Source organism: Typopeltis vanoorti, chromosome 6 (genome assembly GCF_054136105.1).
Source record: "Typopeltis vanoorti isolate ZY-2024b chromosome 6, IOZ_Tvanoo_1.0, whole genome shotgun sequence".
In the NCBI taxonomy this organism is placed as follows: domain Eukaryota; kingdom Metazoa; phylum Arthropoda; class Arachnida; order Uropygi; family Thelyphonidae; genus Typopeltis; species Typopeltis vanoorti.
The window spans coordinates 110,907,662-110,930,123 of record NC_143554.1 but is presented as its reverse complement, the minus strand read 5'-3'; the positions used below and the strand labels follow the sequence as shown (position 1 = coordinate 110,930,123).

General features: G+C 35.4%; 1 protein-coding gene across 6 annotated transcripts in view; it reads right to left on the bottom strand.

Annotated features, from left to right (window-relative positions):
- Mps1 (dual specificity protein kinase monopolar spindle 1) overlaps window positions 1-21,936 on the bottom strand; it is a 199,875-nt gene extending 177,939 nt beyond the window's left edge. For 3 of the 6 annotated variants that reach the window (XR_016548404.1, XM_090393598.1, XM_090393602.1), the window contains exons 1-3: window positions 21,811-21,933; window positions 8,748-9,449; window positions 3,161-3,327 (exon numbers count right to left, since the gene is read on the bottom strand). Coding sequence is in view for 5 of the 6 variants with exons in the window: in XM_090393598.1 (XP_090249724.1) it covers window positions 3,161-3,327; window positions 8,748-9,428 (848 nt within the window). In the remaining variant the exon portion in view is untranslated. Of the gene's footprint in view, window positions 1-3,160; window positions 3,328-8,747; window positions 9,450-21,157; window positions 21,293-21,810 lie in introns of those variants that run through there. The other 3 variants (XM_090393600.1, XM_090393601.1, XM_090393599.1) reach the window with 3 other exon arrangements.
- Between the last annotated feature and the right edge of the window lie 526 nt (window positions 21,937-22,462).

The window sequence follows — 22,462 nt, the reverse complement described above, 5'->3', positions numbered from 1 at the left end:
AAATTTCAAAATGAAAAACAGGAACAAGACTTATTTGTGCCTTTGGTCCCATAGGTTTCTACAAATAAAACTCTCACTATGGAAACACTACTATAATAAATTACTAAAAATAAAATACTAAAAGGAAAAAAAAAAAAAAAATTCATTACTAAGGAAGAAGTGGAGGCATTTTGTAAGTCATCAGAGAAACTAAACAGCAGAGTAGGAAATGAATACTAGACGTATAGAAATGTTGAGGTGGGGGGAAGGAGATGGAGAAAAGTGCAAGCAAATAATAAAATTAATTATCTACACAATTGCTGTTCAAGACACGAACTAGTTATCACTGTTATGACATTCAAATATAAAGATTGACACAAATTCACATCGAGAGAACACATAAGAAATAAGAAAAGTCTTATTATGTTACTCTTGACAGTGTTACCTTCAGAGTGGTTCAGAATATAAGAGTATGTGGAATTTGAAATAGAAAGTGGTCACTAATTTTGACAATGAATTTTATTTTAAAAAGAAATATGTACAAAAGTTTTAAAAAAGAATCAAAGTCGAGCAGCTTTCAGAAGAAAACTGTAGAAGCAAACTGTATTCAAATATTACTAAAAAAAAAAAGAATTAAACAGTTTGAAACAAGAATCAAACTCAAGAAACTCAGTGGCAAACCCTGAAGAAAACAAGGACAAAAAAATCCAGATTGCATGGCAGACTCAAAAATTATTAGAGACAGTACTAAAATAGAAGAAGCAAACTGAAAGTTCCTAACATACTTGCTAGGAACTTTCCCACTAAGTAGGTGCCCTGAAATAATATAGAGGAAAAACTATGACATGTGTAAAAGCACATAAACAAAAGTCATGGGAAGATTTTGGTACAAATACATAAGACAAATATTGTGAAGGTGGCAAATATTTTGGAGGCAATCATAGAATACTGAAAAATAATCAGAAATGATAAATATGATATAAAAACTGGAAACAAAAGATATCTAGATATCTGAAGTATTTATTTTGGAAGACAAATGAGAATTATAAAACATGTGAAAACTAGTCAAGAGGGATGCAGCTAAATATTTCAATACCCAAGGTAGAAAGGGCATTAAACTTTGAATATGTAGCATGTTGAGTCTCTTGAGCAGGTGAAATGAGTTATCTAATCTTAATCCACCCACAGTACTTCAATATACGATAAGTTTACAACCTTTTATTGGTGGAATTCACATAAAAATAAAAATCTGTTCCTCCATTTCAAGTGATGTGAAGAATTCAAAAACAGTCTTACAATTTTTTCCTTTCATCACTACATACATACAGAATATGCCCTGAATAGGAATCAATACATGTTTTAAAATATGATTTTATTTCCAACATATTCTGCTTTTTAACAGTGTCTAACACTGGGTTATATGCAAATTTACAGTGTTTTAATTTTAGTTTTTCTATATAAAATGTGGTTTTATATAGGAAAACATCCCATTTGTCTACTTTTATTCCATTTATGCTAATTATTTCTCTACATTCTTAGAGAAGAAAAATTACCGTATTTGCCGGCGCATAAGACAAACCCCCTTTTTTGTACACATTTTTTAGGAAAAAAACTTTATCACTGAATATTATAATGAATTTACAGTATTTCAAATATAAAGTAATAAGGTCTACTTTCAACAAATACCTAATCTAACTAGGAAACAATACCCACCTTTTAATCTTCTTCGTGAAAACCCAGAAATTCATCTCCAGAGGTAAATAAGAGCCACTTGAAACCTCTTCTAAATCAGAATATGAGTCCTCGTACAACAAATTGTCCTCTGTACCATCCAGTGCATTACTAATGCCACACTTCTTATGTGATTTAACCACTGTCTCAGTTTTTGCAGCATCCCATAAAGCTTTGACCCACTCACATACTTGCAAAATGCTAGGCCACTTCTTTCTTCCTGATGGCATGATCTCAAAATCTGAAGCCTGCATCCAGTCTACTTCCCCTTCATAAATCCCTTAAATGGTTTATTAAAACCATTTAAAGGATGAAGCTGACTAGTTAAACCTCCTGGAATTACAACTAACTGAGTTTTTAACATCTGTTCTGTGAGAATGAAACTGATCCCATACTAACAGGGGAAGCTTCTTCAAAAGTCCTACAGGGCACCTAGACCAAATTTTATCTATCCATAACTTTATTCCTCCTCCATCCATCCAGCTTTTTGCGTGAATGTACAAACACTCTTTTAAGCAGTTTTTCCTTTGGGTAGCTTCTTCTTCCTTTTAAAAATCAACAGTGGTGACAATTTTATCCCATCAGCACAGCAGGATAAAACAACCGTGTAGTGATTTGTGCCCAGAAGTTTTAACAGTAACATTTTTTGTGCCCTTGGAATCTACAGTTTTGTTTGAGGTCACATCAAAAGTCAGCGGAACCTCGTCCATGTTTCCTATTTGTGCAAGTTCAAAATTTTCTCGTTTCCTTGCATTAATGATGAACCAATGAAATTCAATTTGTAGACACTGAAAGTCCCACTTTTCTGTGGTCTAAAATCCAAGTATTCAGTTCTGTCCATTTTGCAGCTCCACTTCGTAGATTATTTTTATTGTGAGTTGCTTTTTTTTTTTTTTAGATCCTCTTCCTGATTCTGTCAAGTTCTTATTATTTTCTCCGTTGGGGGCGGCCCGAAATGCCTCTCTGCAGCCATGTTTCCATGTTCTTTAGCATACACAATCGCACGTAGCTTGTATGCAATACTGTAGTAATGTCGACGTTTTTCAGCCATAATTTGCCAAGAAATTTAACAGCAGAAATTTATGACTGTTCACAACAACCGCGACAACAATTGGAAAGTTTAAACAAACAGGAACACAGCTGTGATCGTCTATGACAGCACATGGGCATCCACTGAACTCTACTTAACTGGAATGCTCTCACACACTGCAAAGAAGCAAGAAAGAAATTGCATAACTCGGAACAGAGAAAATTTCCAGAAATGAAAGTAATAAAAAACTGAATATCGGTGTATAAGATGTACCCTGTTTTTCAGACCTATTTTCAAAAAAAAAAAGTGCATCTTATACGCTGCCAAATATGGTAGTTTGTATTAGAGTATAACATTTGTATAGATGCAAGTAAATAAGTTTGCAGATTTACTGAATTAAAGAATATTATTATTACTTACAGTTTTTGAACAATAGAAAGTCCAGGCTGTAGCCTTCCAATAGATAAAGAATTATCTTTAGCCTGAACACTTCTAGATGCATTTACGTTTCTTGGTGCAGTACATGACAGCCTATTAATTTCTGTACTTTTAGCATCTGCAGTAGTCAATGGAGCAATGGGAACATTCTAGAAATCAAAAGTCTGCATCAGTATGCTTTAATAATATCTCTGCTTTACGTACAATATCCTAGTTAATATTTTTTCCATGCAAACTATAACAATGTAATACAGTAAATTAATACGGCAATAACACATTTATTCAAACTATTATTAATTGATTCATCATCAAATTCCTGATGAGTACCCTCAAAAGGTGCAAAGGAAACTATTCAAGAGGAGTAAAGGAAATTATAATTATTATTATTACTGCACAGGTACCTCAATCGAGTCCTAAGACTCATCGTGGGAAAACCAAACTATCAACACAATATCTAAAAAACAATAAATTATGTGATAACCACAGTAATTAACTTAAATGAAATGAAAGTACAGATATTTCGTACTGAAAGTAACAGTACACCATCAATGCATAGAAACAAGCCAATCAAAGAAACGGGAATACAAGGTGCATACAGCAGTCGGTGGTTGCTAATTAAAAACTGTTGCCATGTGCTAGAAATTAATATTTAACAAATAATATTATTAAAAACTATTTTTGACAGTTACATAAAATAAGAATCTCCCAAACTTTTGGGAGAGAGAGAGAATCGTTCCGATTCAGATTTGTCTGATGTAAAAGGGCTTCGCAACTTTCTTTGAAATGGCATTCATATTTAAACCTGCTCCTATGGAGAAGACAAGCTTCATCCCACTGGATACTGTGTTTAGTGTCAATACTATGTTGTGCCAGACCAGACTTTTGAGGTTTTATTTATTTGATATAATACTGATGTTCATTAATTCTTTTTTCTACAGAACGGCCTGTCTGCCCAAAGTATATCAGATTACATTCAGAAGGTATCTGGTAAATGCCAGCTAATGATAGAGGTGATAGTTTTGTCTTTTGTAGATGGCAACAGATGAGAAATTTTGTTGATAGGAAAATATGTGGAAATAAGATGATACTTCTTCAAAATTCTACCAATCGGTTCAGAGATGCCAGAAATATAAGGGATTGGAGCCCTGCAGTCTGTTAAAGAATTCTGAGGTGTTGGAATGTAGGAGTCAATTATCTACTGGATTTGATTAGATAATTTACTCCTGTGTTCCAACACCTCAGAATTCTTCAACAGCCTGCAGGGTTCCAACCCCTTATATTTCTGGCATCTCTGAACCAATTGGTAGAATTTTGAAGAAGTATCATCTTATTCCCACATTTTCCTATCAAAAAAATTTCTTGTCTGTTGTCATCTACAAAAGACAAACTGTGACCTCTATCATTAGCTGGCAGATGTGATATCTTGTGAATGTAATATAACATACTTTGGGCAGACAGGCCGTTCTGTGGAAAAAATAATTAATGAACATCAATATTATATCGAATACATGAAACTTCAAAAGTCTGGTACAACATCGACCTTTAAAGGTACCAACAGGTACCTATAGAGAATGGATGTGGAGATGTCAAAAGTGTGATATATACTGTTGGACTAAGAGTTATCAGTAAATGTAATGCTGGCTGATGAAATGAAAAAGTGTAATTATGAGAGCTAATGACAATATCATTTTTACTTGCTGTGCTTGCCATTTTCTTAAATAATCTAGTTCAGCATATTTTCATTGATGCATTTATCATTTGCGAAAACCATTTCGACGGAATGGAAAAAAAATTGCCAAAAATACAATAGTTTTTGGAAAGTAAATATTACAAATGATTATTTTATTATTATTACGTGACACCTCCAGGGAGTCCAAAGACTCATCGAGGGAGAATGTGCCAACACCATCGAACAATTGTCCCCTTCTAACTACTAAGCGCGTTCAACCCTGCTTAACTTTTTGCTAGCCATTAGTAGCAGAGGCTCTACCAATCGACCAACCCTTATACATTTTTAACATCTTAAAAAACTAAAGTATTCAATTATTTAAATTAAGGGGATATTAAATCTCACATTGTTTTAAAACCAAATAAACTCAAAGATTGGAATCAGAGAGTTTCATGCTGAATATAGTATAGTAAACTATAAAAGTATCAGTGACTACTAGCATGAGCTAATGCACGTAGTCCTAGTACGTAGTACAAACTCGGGCAACTCGCAGCAAAGGTGGATAAAGTTCTGATCGCTATTCTTGGTATTTTTCCATAATGTAAAATACATTTCCTAGGAAATGTATGCTGTTATTACATTATGGAGGGAGGTCACTACCTAGACCGGTTTCAGCCTTTTTTGAGGCTTCATCAGTGAGTAGCAAGACCAAATTAATACCAAAGGGTATAGCGAAAAGAACTTATATACTCTGCTAAACGAGTTGTCAAAAAGGTGCACCCACTCTGCTATACGAGTTGTCAAAAAGGTGCACCCATTAAGTAACTTAATGGGTGCACCTTTTTGACATATAAGTTCTTTTCGCTATACCCTTTGGTGTTAATTTGGTCTAGCTACTCACTGATGAAGCCTCAAAAAAAGGCTGAAACTGGTCTGGGTAGTGACCTCCCTCCATAATGTAATAACAGCATACATTTCCTAGGAAATGTGTTTTGCATTATAGAAAAATACCAAGAATAGCGATCAGAACTTTACCCACCTTTGCTGCAAGTTGCTCAAGTTTGTACTATGTACCTGGACTATGTGCATTAGCTCATGCTATTAGTCGCCGATACTTTTATAGTTTACTATACTATATTCGGCATGAAACTCTGATTCCAATCTTTGAGTTTCTTATTCGGTTTTAAAACAATGTGGGATTTAATATCCCCTTAATTTAAATAATGTTTATATTGCCAAAATGAAGCCTATTGGTTCTTTATATTGGCTCTTTAAAATATTCAAAATGATTTAAAAATGATATTCATTTTGTGTGTGGTGGAGGGGGGGATATGAGCATTTCTCACAAACCAGGAAAATATAATGAATATTTCTTCATTTTCATATTTAACTTAATGATCAAATAATCATGATTTTATAAAATTATGAATAGAATTGAATAAAGAAACAGAAGAAACTGGCAAGTTATTTATCTTATTAATAATACACATCCATAAAGCTAGATGTATTGCAGGCAATCTCACTCACAACTAACAGCATACATAACAGACTGGATCTTCGCATTCGCACCAGCCAATGCATTCTCCATGTAAAAAATCTACTCATCACTCCATCAAGACCTTTGCATGACTAACACTTCTCCTCTCACCCTCTATATCCTTTGTATAATCTCTTCTATATCAATGCTGCAAAACACCTCACCATCTCAATATTATATCACCTCTTTTCTACCTAAGCCACTAAACTGTGCAATTTAAATTTCCTTAACCTTTGTCCATAACCAACATTCCAGAGTCCTGATATTAACTTGTTTCCACCCTCTTCAGTTTCCTCATCACAACAATAGCCAAGTGATGAAATTTATGCATAATAGTTAATCTGAAGTTTGATCAAGGCCTTAACAGTGATACAACCTTCTTATCTCTACTTTTAAGTGTACTCCTTATCATAGTATCAATGTATTGCATAGTCTTTACAACATTTGCAATGTGCCATTTGAGCATCAGGCATCTATCAATCATCATCCTCAGATTCCAAATATCATCCACTTCCTGGAGAACAGTTGTGCCAAGTTCTACACGTTTGCACTTATTAACATTATAATAGTAACTTCACTCATCCAACCAAGCAAAGTCTATTCAAATCTTCCAAGGGAGGATTTGACATCAACATCTTTATGCACTTCCTACCTTTGCAGCATCATCATCAGAAAACAACTGAATATGCCCTATCAATCCATGTGAACTATGAACTTTGCTGTTCACAGAGAAAACATGCCATTTTTTGTATAACCAGGTCGGCACATTGAGATTTTTCAAATCTCAAAAGCAAAGTAACCAAGCATGTTCTCTATATGTCCTTTATCAAGAAATACAAGATTCGCATAAATCCCTTAAGTGAACAAAATGGGGTGGGAGCCAAAGCACTGCATTTTATAGAGAGCACTAGCTCTTCTTTTACTATGAGTCGGTGAACAGCCTGCACTGACTTGGGTCATATACTTCCTACACCTAACAGCTTTAGTCCAGAAATATTGATTGCCAAAATATATTAGTACAACTGGAGAAATAAATAAATAAATAAATAATATTAATAAATATATATTATATGCATGTGTATATATGTATATATATATATTTTTTTTAAAAAGATTAAATGACAAAGCCGAGATAAAAAGTAAAATACTGTTTTAATTCAGCATGACTAGTTTCGTCTTCAACAAGATTTCAGGTGCACAATAAGAGAGAACAACAAATAAAAAAACTGTGAAAGAGTAAAAAGTCTAAACATCAAAGTGTTAGCGTATGAACATTTGAAGCAGTTCTCTGTATCTCCTCATTGTTGGGTGTGTGCATGCATTCAAAATCTTGTGAATGCCAAAGTTGGATGGCAGCACAATGGCAGGCTGAGAGATTATAAACGAGGTTGTTAAGATGTACTTGATTAAGGATGATTTCTTTAGATTCCACTATTCTTCTTTCTAGTTCATCATAGCAACAAAAGATATTTTCAGATTTGTCTCATAAAACTAGAGGAACGAGATTTTCCTCATCAGTTTTGGCAGAATTCAGAACATGGTTCGACAGAGCACTAGCTCTTGTTCTGCCGTATGTGACATCTTTTATGTTCTTCAAGACGTAATTCAACGCATTTCTCCATCTGGCCAAAATAAGGTTCATCGCAGTTGCACCAAATTCAGTAAACACTGGGATATTTAAGATTGTCTTGTCTTTGTTTGGGCCTACTTAGCAAGGAATGGGAAAAAAAGTATGTCTATCAGCCAAGTAAATCCGTTATGCCATATACAGGGTGGTTCAAAATTCCACATACAAACTTTAAGGGGGAGTAGAGAACATCAAAATCAACCATATTCACATAGGAAAGCAAGACTGGAAACGTCACCTGAAAGTGATAGGTGGCACTGTTCGCCAGTGCTCCAGGTGAGCAACTGGAGCTTCCTCATTCAAGCTTTCGACGTTGTACGAAGAACATGCGTTGTTTTACGAACGCCGAAATGACAGATATGCACCTCATTTACCATAATATGTATCCAACTACTATTGAACTATTCAGTTATGCCAAATAAAGTTTTTTTACACCACTTGCTGCCTTGTGTTATTTCTGTATCTTTGTGTCCCTGTTAGTACCTTCTATGGCATTTCCAGTCATGCTTTCCTACGTGAATATGGTTGATTTTGATGTTCTTTACCCCCCCTCAAAGTTTGTACGTGGAATTTTGAACTACCCTGTGTATGTATATATATATATATATATATATATATATGTGCCATAACAGATTTCCTCAATTCTAAAATATCAAAAAACAATATTTCTACAACTACAAAATTTTCTTTAAATACTATGAACTCAATATATTAAGTTTAATATTCAATGTCTTACCTTGGCTGTAACATGATGGCATCTCTCCAAAGTGTACTGCTGAGGGGTAGATTGACTACTATCTTGATCACATAATCTGTTTTGTTCTTGCTGGTTTTTTGTTATCCTCATGTTAGAAATTAATGGCGGTGAATAACGTGGAGAACTGATAGGTGATTTTGGTATGCTCTGAATGGAAACTGATGTGACTACATTATCGGATACTAATTTAACATCTTCATGTACAAGTCCATAGTTACCAGGTGTCATTAAGCTGACCTCTTTGGCAGAAGTTGCTGTCTGAGATAAGTAATTGTCATTTGAAATCCTTCTGGATAATTTGTAATCTTTATTGCTTAAAGGTAGCTGTAGACCTAAGGGAGCAGATCTCCTATTTACACCACTCCTCTCCAAAATATCTGGCAGACAGATATTTTGGAGAGGAATTCTCTGGGCTGGAGTTCTGAACACATGGTCTCTGTGATGAGATATAGTATGCTGGTTTCCTGAGTTCTGATTCATCCTATTTTGAAAATTATAATCTCCTTTATTTTCAATGGGGCATATCATCTGACTGGAAAATGGTTTATTGGGAGAGAGATTCTCATCACTAACCAGTGATACTGATTTGTTTGATTGTTTTATACACGACATTGCATAATCATCCTCATTTAAGTCAGTTGTAGGAGGCTTATTGGTCATCTTGAATATGTCCTAAAATAACTTTTTCAAAAAAAAAACAAAAATAAATAAAATAAAATGCAATCAGTTAAATATATTTTGATCATATAAGAATAATACATCATCAATAAATCACATTAAATGTATGTTATATTATTTTTTTTTAAAAAACAGGGTATTTCAAATTAAAGTATCCCTATTCAGAGCAATTGAGAGAGAGAGAGAGAAAATCAGTAGACAAAATATTTCAAACTTGTTGAGTATCCTAATCAAATCATGGGAAGAGATTCTGAAAAAAAACATTACTTCATAAATGACTGATAGCAGATATAGGGTCCTATAAGCTGGAGAAATTACATTAATGTGAACCAAATAATATGAGAATATGAACTGATTCAAAGTCAATGACAAAAGAAAGTTATTCAATGAGGTTTATTTCACTCAAAATAATATGATATAAAAACATATCACACAGTTGACATGCTGCAAGAAGCTGTCAAGGAGATTCAAATGAGGCTACGTTCAATTTGATGGCTTTTGTGCAGAACCAATAGCAAACACTGCCAAAGAGCATTGTCTACAGCAGAAGGCAACAGATCTTTTAAAAGGTTTTGCACATGTGCCATTTTATCTTTCAAATTTTCCAGGTGATGAAGTCACAGGAGTTAACATCTGGCGAATGCAGTAGCCATTTCATAGAAAATGAATGACTGATTACTCTATCCTCTGTCAAATATTCATGCAATAATTGTTGAACTTTGCATCCTATATAGGGAGGTGCTCCATCTTGCATCAACAATGTTGTATTCAGGCACTCTTTGCTGCAATTGTGAGATGACAAAACTGCTACCATGTCCTGATAATGCATAGCTCTTATCATGCAAGGTCACAGGTCTGGTTCGATGGATTTCTTTAAAGAAAAATGGCCTGATTACGAACTTAGTCATAAATATCCTATCCATACTGCGACCTTTAACAAATGTAAGAAAACTTGTTGATATTGCACTGAGATTTTCTGTAGCTCAGATGTGACAGTTTGAATGTTATTCAATAAACATAAACTTCATCACTCCATAGAATATCCCAAGGCCAAACCTAGTCTACCCTATGCATGCCAGAAATATTAATGCAGACATTCCTTGGATGCTGACATCTCCTGTTTGCAACTCTTGGTTGTGGCTGAGTTTATATGGGTAGCATTTCAATGCTTTATGCAAAGTTCTCCATACTCTTGTGTAAGGCAAATCTAATTGTCTTCTACAGCAGCGCTTCCCAAACTGTGGGCCACAGTCCCCTTGGGGGCGATTAGTTTTGTTGAGGGGGCCATGAAATAATGAAAACAAATTTAAAATGTTTTAAGACTAAGTGTGCCATGTCTTATGTGTATGTAAGATGCTAAAAATGTAATATTTGCATTTGATTTTGCGATATTTGCTATGTATGTTTTGTATTGAATATAAATACAATAAATATTATAATAATATATGTCTATTACGAATTTTTTTTTTTTTTTTTTTTTTGATGGGGAACGTGAAATATTTTAATTTTTCCAAGGGGACCTTTACATCCATAAGTTTGGGAAACACTGTTCTACAGCATGTGCAAATGAACCTACAGCATTTTCATTTGACTGCTCAACAGCTGCAGTTGCAACATCTTAGTCATTTGTGGAATTTCAAGATTTACGCCCTCTTCCTGGTTGGACTGTCAAACTGCCATATGAAGTGCATTTTCACATTTGTAGAACAGCACACTCAAAACTGTCACACCTAGGCTACAGAGAATCTCCATATTTCGACAAGTTTTCTTACATTTGCTGAAGGACTTCAACTAACAAAAACAGAAGTTAAAGAAGATCATAAAGTCTGATGGAAACTGTCTAGTGTGAGATAGAGGCCAATAAGACAAAATACATTGTTGGTTGCTCTATAGACTTGAGGGTCCAGAAGAAGATGTGGATGACATGCATCAGCAGATTAGCACAATGAGTGCAGGCTGAGCAATTATCAGGGGAGACTTCAACTATGGTGATAGAGAGTGGAAGGAGGAAAGGGCACATGGCAAAATGAAATTTATACAGTGCTAAGGGATAATTATCTGAAACAGCATGTGATGGAATAAACCAGGGGTTTGGAAGTGTTGGATCTGATAACAGCTTTAGAAGATCTATCTATAACTGCAGTAGCAATTCTACCTCCGATCAAGGAAAGTGACCATGAAGTCTTGTCCTGGAAGGTTGCTCAACATGGAAATTTCGGTCAAGAAAGGATTTATGTGAAACTACAAAAGCTGTCGATTATGACAAACTTAGGAGGCAACTTGGAGCAGTGCCATGGCATAAGAAACTACATGGGAAAAATGTCATTAGCATGAGAAGCAGTCAGGGATTGTTTGAGCAAAGCAGTATCAGAGTGCAAACCCAAGGTTAAGTGGATAAACTGAGTAGGGGTTAAGAGGATAACTAGGAATATAAAGCAGGAGCTACAAAAAAAGAAAGCATTGTGGAAGGAATATAAACAACAAGGTTATCAGCATGCCCATGAGCAGTATAAAGCACAAGCAAGAAGAGTAACTAGTATGGTAAGGAAGACTAAATCAGATTACGAGAGAAAATTAGCTAAGCAGGCCAAAGTAAATCCTAAAAAAGTCTTTTTGCTATGTAGCAAGTAAGAGAAAGAATGATTATGGAAAGATAACTTTACTCAGCACTGATGGCAGGAAAGTGACAGAAGCAGAAGAAATAGTTCAATTACTAAGCGATCACTTTGCAAGAGTATATCATCCAGGTGGTGACTTTCAGTTACTGAGATGACAAAGACTGATATGAACATTGAGGTAGATGAACTGGAGGTACTCAGTATCTTGAAAAATATAATGTGAATACAGCAGTAGGCCTAGATGGTAGGTCAGCTCGTGTGCTACAGGAATGTGCTGGTGAACTGACAGTACCTCTGATAAAGTTGTTTAATCTAAGTCTCAGCTCTAGCAAGGTTCCAAGGAAGTGGAAAGTGGGTAAGTTACTTCCATTGCCTAAAGGTGGCTCCAAGACAGAAGTAGCAAATTACAGACCAATTAGTATCTCTGGAGTAGTGGTTTAAGTATTGGAAAAGTTGGTTAAAAGTTAAATTCAAGAAATTGGGTGGATTAGGAATATGATACTCTATAGAGGGCAACATGGCTTTGTAAAAGGTAGGTCTAATCTTTTACAAAGGCAGGTCCTGAGGCAGAAAAGGAAATGGTTATACCATGATACTGCTGGACTTTGCAAAGACATTTCACGGAATACCACATGAAAAACTATTACATAAGTTGAAGTGAATGGGAATGGATATGAAGCTAGTGGCATAGATAGGGGGTGGCTGATATACAGACATCAGAGGATGATGTATGGTGGAATGGAATTAAGGCGGGGTGTCCCAGGACTCTGTACTAGGGCCACTAATCTTTAAGTACATTAATGGTATCACAGAAGATCTGAAGGTGGATATTCAATTGTTTGCAAACCTAGGGAGGGCAATAGTTGATAAAGGTGATGTAGATATATCTTACAGGATGATTTAAATAAATTGGCAGTGTGAGCAAAGGCTATCAATTCAATTTGTAAAACATAAGGTAATGCACTTTGGGATGAAAAGATTATACACTTCATATCATACTGATGGTACTAATTTACAAGAAATTGATGAATCTAGGGATCTTGAGGGTGATAGTGGATTGAGATTTGAAATTCAGAAGACATGTTGCAAGAGTTGGCAAAATAACTCAGAAGATTACTTGGATGCTGAAGAACATAATGACAAGAAAAGACAGGGAGATTATTATCCCTATTTATAAGGCTATGATTAGGACATATGTTGACTACTGCACAAATTTGGTCACCTGCGTTTCTTGGAAATGAGGAGGTAATGGAGAAGATTCAGAGACGAGTGACCAAGCTGATGACATGTCTGTGGAATGTTACTTATGAGGACAGACTGAGGATGTGTGGGCTGTAGAGTTTAGTTGACAAGCAGAAGAGAGGGGATATGACAGGAACTTGTAAGTTACTAAAGGGATTTTATAAGATTGATGCAGAAGAAATTTTTCAATACATGAGTAGGGAGAAAACAAGAGGTCACACTTGGAAGTTGTCAAAGAGTGTGGTCAATAAGTGTGTGTGCAGACTGTTCTTTACTTGGAGAGAGGTGAAATTTTTCCATCTTAACTCAGCGACCGCAGGGTGGAGGAGAAGACCCCCCCCCCAAGAAAATCCAAGCGACTCAATCTGTAGGAGTTCCAAGGTCGAGAGAGTAGGATTAAAGGAAAGAATCGAGGGGCCAAAGGGCTCTCTGTTCCTGCTCTGTTCTTGGCTCTCGCTATGAGGAGTTTCCTGTGTGTCCAGTCATTCCAAGGATGGGGATTCACATCCCACCAGCAGAAGTCCGACGATGATAGGACGTTCATAACAGCAGTGACGGTCTATTCCAGAAATTCCACTACTAAGTTCTGTGATGATCTTCGAGTGTGATGTATCATCGATGTCGTGAAATAGTGCCCGTATGTGGTTAAAACCGGAAAGTAGAAGAATGCGTTCGCGATCTCTAGGATCCTGTATACTGAATTGGCTGACAAGGTAGCAAGTAAGATTTTATAGAACTTTCCTAGATTGTGAAATTTAAGGCAAAGATTGCTGATCCTATAGCTTGTTAGCATAAAGAACAATAGTGACGTCGAAAAGCCGTACTTCTAAGTAATTGGGAACAAGTTTACAGAGTTCTGAGGAATTAGCTAATATTATGTAATGAAATTGAATGTAAAGTTTTAGTTATGCCTAATACTGTTTATAGCCTGAGTTAAATTAATTTATAGTGTGAATAAGTCTATCCACGTGTCTGATTTCTATGTGAATGTATTTATTTTCTTTGTCATTAAGCTTAAGCAAGAAAATCTTATTTAATTGAGTGGAGAACCAGACACGTGATTTACATTGTTTCCATGTTATTTAATGGAGTGAATTAGAGCCAGATATTTTGATATGTGTAGTATTAATCTTTGTAATTACCTTGATTTAGAATGAATAAACTGTTTTGTTTGTTAATAACTTGCCTGATTCTGCCTTACCAATGCACTTCTCATAAAAAGATAGAACCTGTATGTCCTCAAAAGTAAAAGTAGCAATGACTGACTAATAGTAAGTTTCAAATGTTGCTTGACTTAGAGCTGACTTTTAGAGATATTTCCATGTTCCGCTTAGCATTTCTCTTACATGCATAGGAAAGACAAACAATTCCTTGCACGATCTTTAATGGTGCAGCGTTAATACAAATAAATTTTTAAAGTTCAGTGTTATAGAAAGCCAGCCAGTTAGAAAAAGGAATTGGCTCCAGCCAGAGGCAATTTCTAGATCTAAACTACACAGGCGTGAAAGTAGCATAGTTACGACCTTGAGAAGGGGGGGGGTAATTTGTAGACTGAAAGGATTAAAGGTGATAAGACTATTTCAAACAACAATAGTACAACTCGGAGTTACGACTGTTAAGTTAAATTAAATAAGTTAGAGAAGACAAGAAAAAAAAAATATTGAATGGAGATTTTGAATCAAGAATACAATAAAAAATTTAAAGAATATATAAAGAATTAAAATCAAATAAATTTTACAGTGGAATGGATTGTCAGAGGTGGTACGAGCACCCCAACAGTGAATAGGTTTAAGGAGATATATAAGTATTATGTTAATGGATAGAGTGGGACTCCCACAATGAGTCTTTTGACTATATAGAGTGCCCATCATTATAAATAATAAAAATCTGTTCATTCTTGGGCAAAAAAAATGCAGCTTCCCCTCCCCAAGGCAAGGATGTTGAAAGAAATGATATATTTGTGCTGAGGAAAGGCTAGGGGTGTGTCAGCTCAAAAAGACAGATCTGTTCTTGACTGCTAAAATAAGCATTTCTAAAAGTGTGTGGGGGAGGGGGGAACTAAGGCCAAACAAAAAACATAAAATATGTTTTGGAAACATTAAAGGCAACTAGGTTATCATCACCCTTGATGGATGATACAGAGATCAGTATTTATGATATTGGCTGCAGAAAATCTTGGAGTTCGAGATGTTTGAGCACTGCTTGGTTTGTCATATGAGTAATAGAGTGCTATCATTAGCAAAACTATAGATAGGGTTCAAAGCCAGTGAGAGAAGACAATTTATGAATATGAGGAAGAAAATGTGCAGAATGAGATAACAGAGCCCTGAAAAACACCTGCATTAATAGGACAATCTGAAGAATGAAACTAACATTACTTGCAGTGAATGTTAGTGTTCATTCTTCAGATTCTCCGTAGTATGATGAGATATCAATTACAAAGGGTAGAAGGTGATTTGCTTGAGAATCTCTTAATGTCAGAACTTATAAAATGACTTGTAAATGTCAAGTATTATTGTCAAGTACAATAACATAATTTTCTCCAAATCTTAACACACGGCAGGTGTCTAGAGATGGGTGATATAAGTGAGATGTGCTGTAGATTTTGGCTGGCAGAATGTGTGTTGTGGTCACTAATTAGTTGACAATTCTCCAGGTATTGAAGTTGACCATTGATGACGTTATTTTACATTAAATAGCATTGATAGTTTGATAACAGATGCTTATCTCCATTTTTTTTGGAATCAACTGAATAAGGGCTTGTTTCCATGCTGTGGAGGTGGATGCCACTTGAATATAATAGGATGTAAAGATGATAAAGGATGGGTGTTAGTCCAGTCGTTCAAGATTCTTCTAGTGGAAGGTTACGAAAGGCATGCAGTGCAATAGTCCAGCTGGAGATGATTTCTCAAGATCATCTAGGAAGGAATTTTTATTAAGAGAAACCTCCAGGGAATCAGAGGTTCATTGAGGGAGGCATTATTTGCACCAGCTGTTATACCTGTTATTGAATTCATTCACACTACCAGAACTCACTATCTCTAATGGCAATGCATTCCTATCATGCACTAATATAGGAAAGAAATATTTAACTGTCACTCCTTGATGCCATTCATTCTCAAATTTCAAGGATGCCTGCTTGTCCTTTACCCACTCTCCATAAATTGAAAATTTTTATCTACCGACATCCAGTATGACCGTAGAAAGTATTTTACCTTGGGTATAATAAATGTTAAAAATACCAAGCAATTTTAAACCTGGTTTTACTCCATTTCCCAAGTAAGCAAACAGACAAACAGTCAAGTTTGCGCCTGCAAGTGATTCAAGTCTAGCTGATCCTACAGGTAGTGCAAGACCAAAGCAACTCGTGGTAAAGGTGGCATAAGCTCTGATCACTAATCTTAATATTTACCCTTAATGCCAAAACACATTTCCAAGAAGGGGATGTATGATGTTTTGTATTAAAGGCAAGGGGCCACTATACTATATCATTAGTAATATTTTTCACTACTTTAGATGCAGGCAGACTCTCGTTTTTAACATGAAAGCACTAAGAATTACATCCTTTTTATCTTTAAAAATTATCACCTGGTATTGTGTTTAAGATATTTTAAATTACTATTTCTATTGAGTTATGAAAAAGACATTTTAAAAATGTCTTTCAGCTTGCCTTTAATATAAAACATCATACATCCCCTTCTTGGAGATGTGTTTTGGCATTAAGGGTAAATATTAAGATTAGTGATCAGAGCTTATGCCACCTTTACCACGAGTTGCCTTGGTCTTGCACTACCTGTAGGATCAGCTAGACTTGCATCACTTGCAGGCACAAACTTGTCTGTTTGCTTACTTGGGAAATGGAGTAAAACCAGGTTTAAAATTGCTTGGTATTTTTAACATCCAGTATGACCCTTTCAGAAGTTTATAAGTCTCAATTATATCATCCTCTCTTTCTCTTGTTTGCTAGTGACCAAAGTCAACAGATTCTCAATCTGTCTTCATAATTTATATTTTCCACAATTCAGATATCATTTTTAACACTCTCCTTTGCACTCTCAGCATTACTGCAGAAACCTGGAGTTCCAATCTGTGCACAATAGCCAAATAAGATTGTATCAATGCCTCGTAAAGAGACAAAATGACTTCCTTTATATGTCAAGGTTTGTTTCATTAAAATTATCCCCTGAGTTGAATTTGCATTCTTTGCTAGATGGTCCTTGAACATCAACTTCCTATCTACTAAAACTTCAAGATCTCTAGATTGATCAACTTATTCTAGCATGATACCACCAATAGAATATGAAAATGATATCTCATCACACCAAAGTGCATGACTTCACATTTACTAACACTGAACTGATAGCCATTTTTACATGCCCACAATTCCAGCCTATTCAAATCATTCTGCAAGTACTGCATATCAGATGCATTCCTGATTATCCTGCTTGCTTATCTCTACATCATCAGCAAATAGATGTATTTCTCCTTCTAAATGGCATTAATGTATAGATTGAATAACAATGGATTTGTGATACACTCTTAAATCTTGCAGACTCACAACCCCACATACCACTTTGTGATATCTGTCAGTCAGTCATCCTTTTAGCTACACTAATATTTTATAATTCATTTCCATTTTCTCCAATTCATGCAACAGTCTTCCATGCTGCTGTATTTTGTCAAATGCCTTAGCAAAGTCCAAAAGTATAATTCTGTATCCATTCACCTTAATTCAATGGTAACTTTATTTCAGAATGATAACAAGTTGCTCAAACATGATCTTCCCTGTAGTAAACCCATGTTCATTTATAGATTCTCTATAAATCCATTTCTGTATGCAAACTCAACCAACTTTTCCAAAATCTTCAGAACCACTCCAAAGAAAAATCAGCTACTAGAATGAAACTTGTAACATCATTCTTCAGGTGGCGTAGTGCCCAAAGTGTGTGTGTGAGAGTGAGAGATTAAAAGCCTGTAGTCCTCTGCAGAAGTGGTGTTGACATCCATAGCACTTAGCTGCCCAAAGAAAGCTATTCTGAGTTTGAATCTAGATACCAATTAACCCTTTAACTGCTGACTTTATGTTCTACTGGCATTGTCCCATGTGCTGAATTAATTTTGCAAAAAAATGATAAATGAAATAAATTAAAATTCTTAATGAAGTAAGAAGTTCGGACAGTATCATACATTCTTGATATATACTTGTTCACTCACAAAAATGGCAATAATAGTGTTTTATAAAATTTACATAATCAAGGGATGCCCACTTGATTATGCAAAATTACATTAATTTATGTAGAAGAATCACCAGCATCCTCTTCATCTGAAGTACACAATTCACTTAACTTAGACGATTCTTCTCCCGACTCATTTGTTGTTAACAATTCATCAATTTGATCATTAGTAAGATAACGCGGATATTTGATGGCAGATGCCATATTGTGACCTCCCGGAAATCCCTGCAGTCATGTGGTTTATGCATTGTGTTGCATATTATTATTATTCGTGACACCTCCAAGGAGTCCGAAGACTCATCACGGGAGGACACCTACTGTACAACTTTCAGTCTCCACCCCGAACATCTACTACCAATCATCCACATTAACGCCATCTACACCCTCCACCACAACTAGTATTTTTTGACTGTAAATTGCATGTGTTCTGAAGGACTGATTTGTCTGTATGCAGACTGAAAAACCCAAGTTTCTGGGAGAAAAAACCCTGCCACCCGTATGAGATCGGCTAACTCACCTTCGATTGAAAAAGTCCATATATAAAGATTCCTCCCGTCACGACGAGAATCGAACTTAGGCTATTTTTTCCAATCGTGCTACGGAGGCCCTTAATATGATTCCAGTTCAAATTTTTCTCTTTAAATGTCACACAAGGCCAGAAATCCAAGTTAAATAAACTTCAATTGGTTGGCAATAGATGGAGGAACCTACCCACGAAGTTTGAATATCTTATGACGATTCTTTCCATACTAAAAAAAACTGTCCGAATATGGGAGGCATGTAAACCGTCCAAATAGAGTTAACTTGATTGTAACAGTTAAAGGAACATTTTCTGACACAAACAAGCAGGTTTTTACTCCCAAAAACTCAGTTTTTTTTGTTTGTTTGTTTTTTTGTCCCATAAACTCAAGAAAATCGACTGTAGAACCCACACTATTTCAAACAACAATATATTGTGTTAAAGGGAATTAGGGATGGCATCACTTGTCTCTCTTCACTAGATGCCATTTATAATTAGTGATGGCCTTGGGTCAGCCATTTCTGGCTACTGGAGGAGACTGAACTGTCTCCCTCAGTCAACAAAAGTTAGAGAGAACTAAAATGGTCTTACATACTCCCTATAGAAAATAAGAGATATTAGTAGATTTATTTATCCATTTATTTTTACATGAGAGAGGGACCAAATGGAATGATTCACCTTCTGTACATATTGCAAATTTTCTATATTTAGTTCTTTGAAAGTCAGATAACTTTGTCAATGATTGTTATGGGCTTCAGTGTAGGCTCAAATGAAGCAAGATTTTTGTCTGAAACAACTTAAAATATGCTGTTTTTTCCCTTTGGACTTCCTTGGAACACTCTTTGAAAAACCATGGTTTGGATACTAGGTAAGAATTTTCAACAAAGTGAGATAATGAAAGCCATCCTTCAACATGGATAATTTTTGTAGCGTGATCACAAGTATCTGGATCTGAAGAACAGAAAAAAAGTCTGAATCATGGAAAGTAAAATACTCAGAGATCTTCCCACTTGACTTGCAATAGTAGCCAAAGGATATGAAATTAGAAATTATGAATACCTGAGGAAAAGGCAATCCACTAGAGTGAAATGTTTTCTTGATAATTCAGAACATGATCTGAATTATCAAGCAGATGAGTTACCTCAACAGTGTAGCTGGGGGAAAAAACTGGTTAGGAAGAGAGCTAGTGTTGGGTGAGTGAAGAGAACTGTCAGGTATGCTGTTCAGTAGATGAACAATTTGCTTCAAGGCATTGCATATAGCACATATATCAGCTTCTAATCCAGCTCAGTCTGTGAAATTGGAAAGAAGTAGCCAGTTGGAGTAGTGAACATCAGTCACCAAGGAAGATAGTTGAATTCAGAGGTTTAACATCAGCTTGCTAAAAGCAAAAAAACAGGAGGTTTTACCTTTGTGAGAATTGCAGCCTCCTGAAAGTATAAACAAATTCCATTATCAGCAAACACCCACATAATTTAGCTGGGGTCTTCTATTCTTAGGATAACCTTATTAGGTATACAACAATTCCAGAAACATAAAATCTTGGACGTGTACTGTTGGTTAAAATGCAAAAACTGTTAGTAGAGCATGATGTCACCGCATAGCATATGCTCTGTCAATAAAATTTTTGCATTCTAAGTCACAGCAGTTTAATTTTGAACTATATACACTAACCAGAAATGATTTTCGTCTATGTCATTCGCTACTGAAAATTATTAATATGAGAAACATTAAATCAATTTTATTATGCAAGTGATTTTAAATAGCTAAGACATTAGATGTTCTTTATATCAAAAATAATTAACGTTTAATATATAAAATATTTCACACCAAGTGAGATGGAAATATTATCCCTTGTGGACAATACTGATTACAATATAAACCGACGAGTAGCTTCATTAGTTCGGATGCTTCTCAAACTCATTTCCAATTAATATTCTTAACTATTAAAAAAATGTCACATCATAAACTTAGAATATCAATTTTCGTTTGAGTAACTTTATATGAAACAGATGATACTGGTTTAATAATTCTGATGTACATATACAGAACTGTATACTGTATACTGTAAATAATAACTTTAGTTAAAAAACTTACTGATATAACATAGATTACTCCAAAATTAAAACTTTATTATTTTGCAATCATTATTTGCTCTACGCGTATTTTCTTAAATAAAAACACCTCTTTACATTTTCACCAACTTAACTTCCCTTGAACACACATATTTTCACCAACTTAATTTCCCTTGAACACACATACTCTAAACATACACCCATCTTAAACATCACAAACTTAAAAATACCCTCTCTCTCACTTCATTGGCTGAAGATAGAACGTTCAGTCAACAGTACTACAGGGCAACTATGTGAAGAATATTATCAGCTGTACACAACACGAAGAGCATGAAAATACTCAGCTTGATACAAAAAAAGTACTGGACTACATAAAAAAAATTCTTATTTTATAACTGGCAAAAGGAAATAACGGACTCTCGTAGAAATAATTAATAATAATTATATAAGTCAAGTGGATATTTGATCCAACATTATTTCAAAGCGGAATGTTATTTTTATAATTGGCAAAAGGAAATAATGGACTCTCGTAGAAATAATTAATAATAATTATATAAGTCAAGTGGGTATTTGATCCAACATTATTTCAAAGCGGAATGTAGAAACTATGACAAAACTTGCAAACGAATGTCTCGACACGAAATTCTTAAATTAGCATGTCAGGTAATTTCTTACCTTTTAGTGGGAATAACGCAACTTACTAAAATTCCGGCTCGTTTCAGGTTTGGGAATTAATCCATTACGAAAATCGGACTCCTTCCTTTCAAACGGCCGATTCTTTAACATGGTAGCCTATGGGAGACCGCAGCGGACGCACTAATACGTGAGCGGGTACCTTGTCTTCGTTCGCAACTGGAAGAGACGTCACCAGAAGGGGGAGATGAAACGGAAGTAAAATCAGGTTGACGTCACTGTGACGCTTGGCTCTCTCTCTCTCTCTCAGCCTTTGAGTTAGGATAGCGGCCGTGGTCTTCGTATGTCTCTGGTTACGATACGGTCGCTTGCGCGAATATGCGGCTGACCACACGCGGCTTGTTTACCGAGGTTCCCTATCTTGCTTTGGATGGTGTTTAACTCCTTTGGAAAATTGCAAGACACATTGCATGGTTAGGTTAGGTTAGTTCTTAAGTTCTTCACTAATAGGTTTTATATGTGGTGACATCCAGCAAAAATGCTTCTGATTTGTGTTATAGCTGTTTTCTTTATATCCTACGTACTTTCAGTTTCTCTGGTAAAGGAATATCTATTTCAAAATCGCTGGGCGCCATTATTCCAGTAGCGCAATGCTAGTCTTCTCTACATATCGGTGCGTCAGTGTGACGTCTGC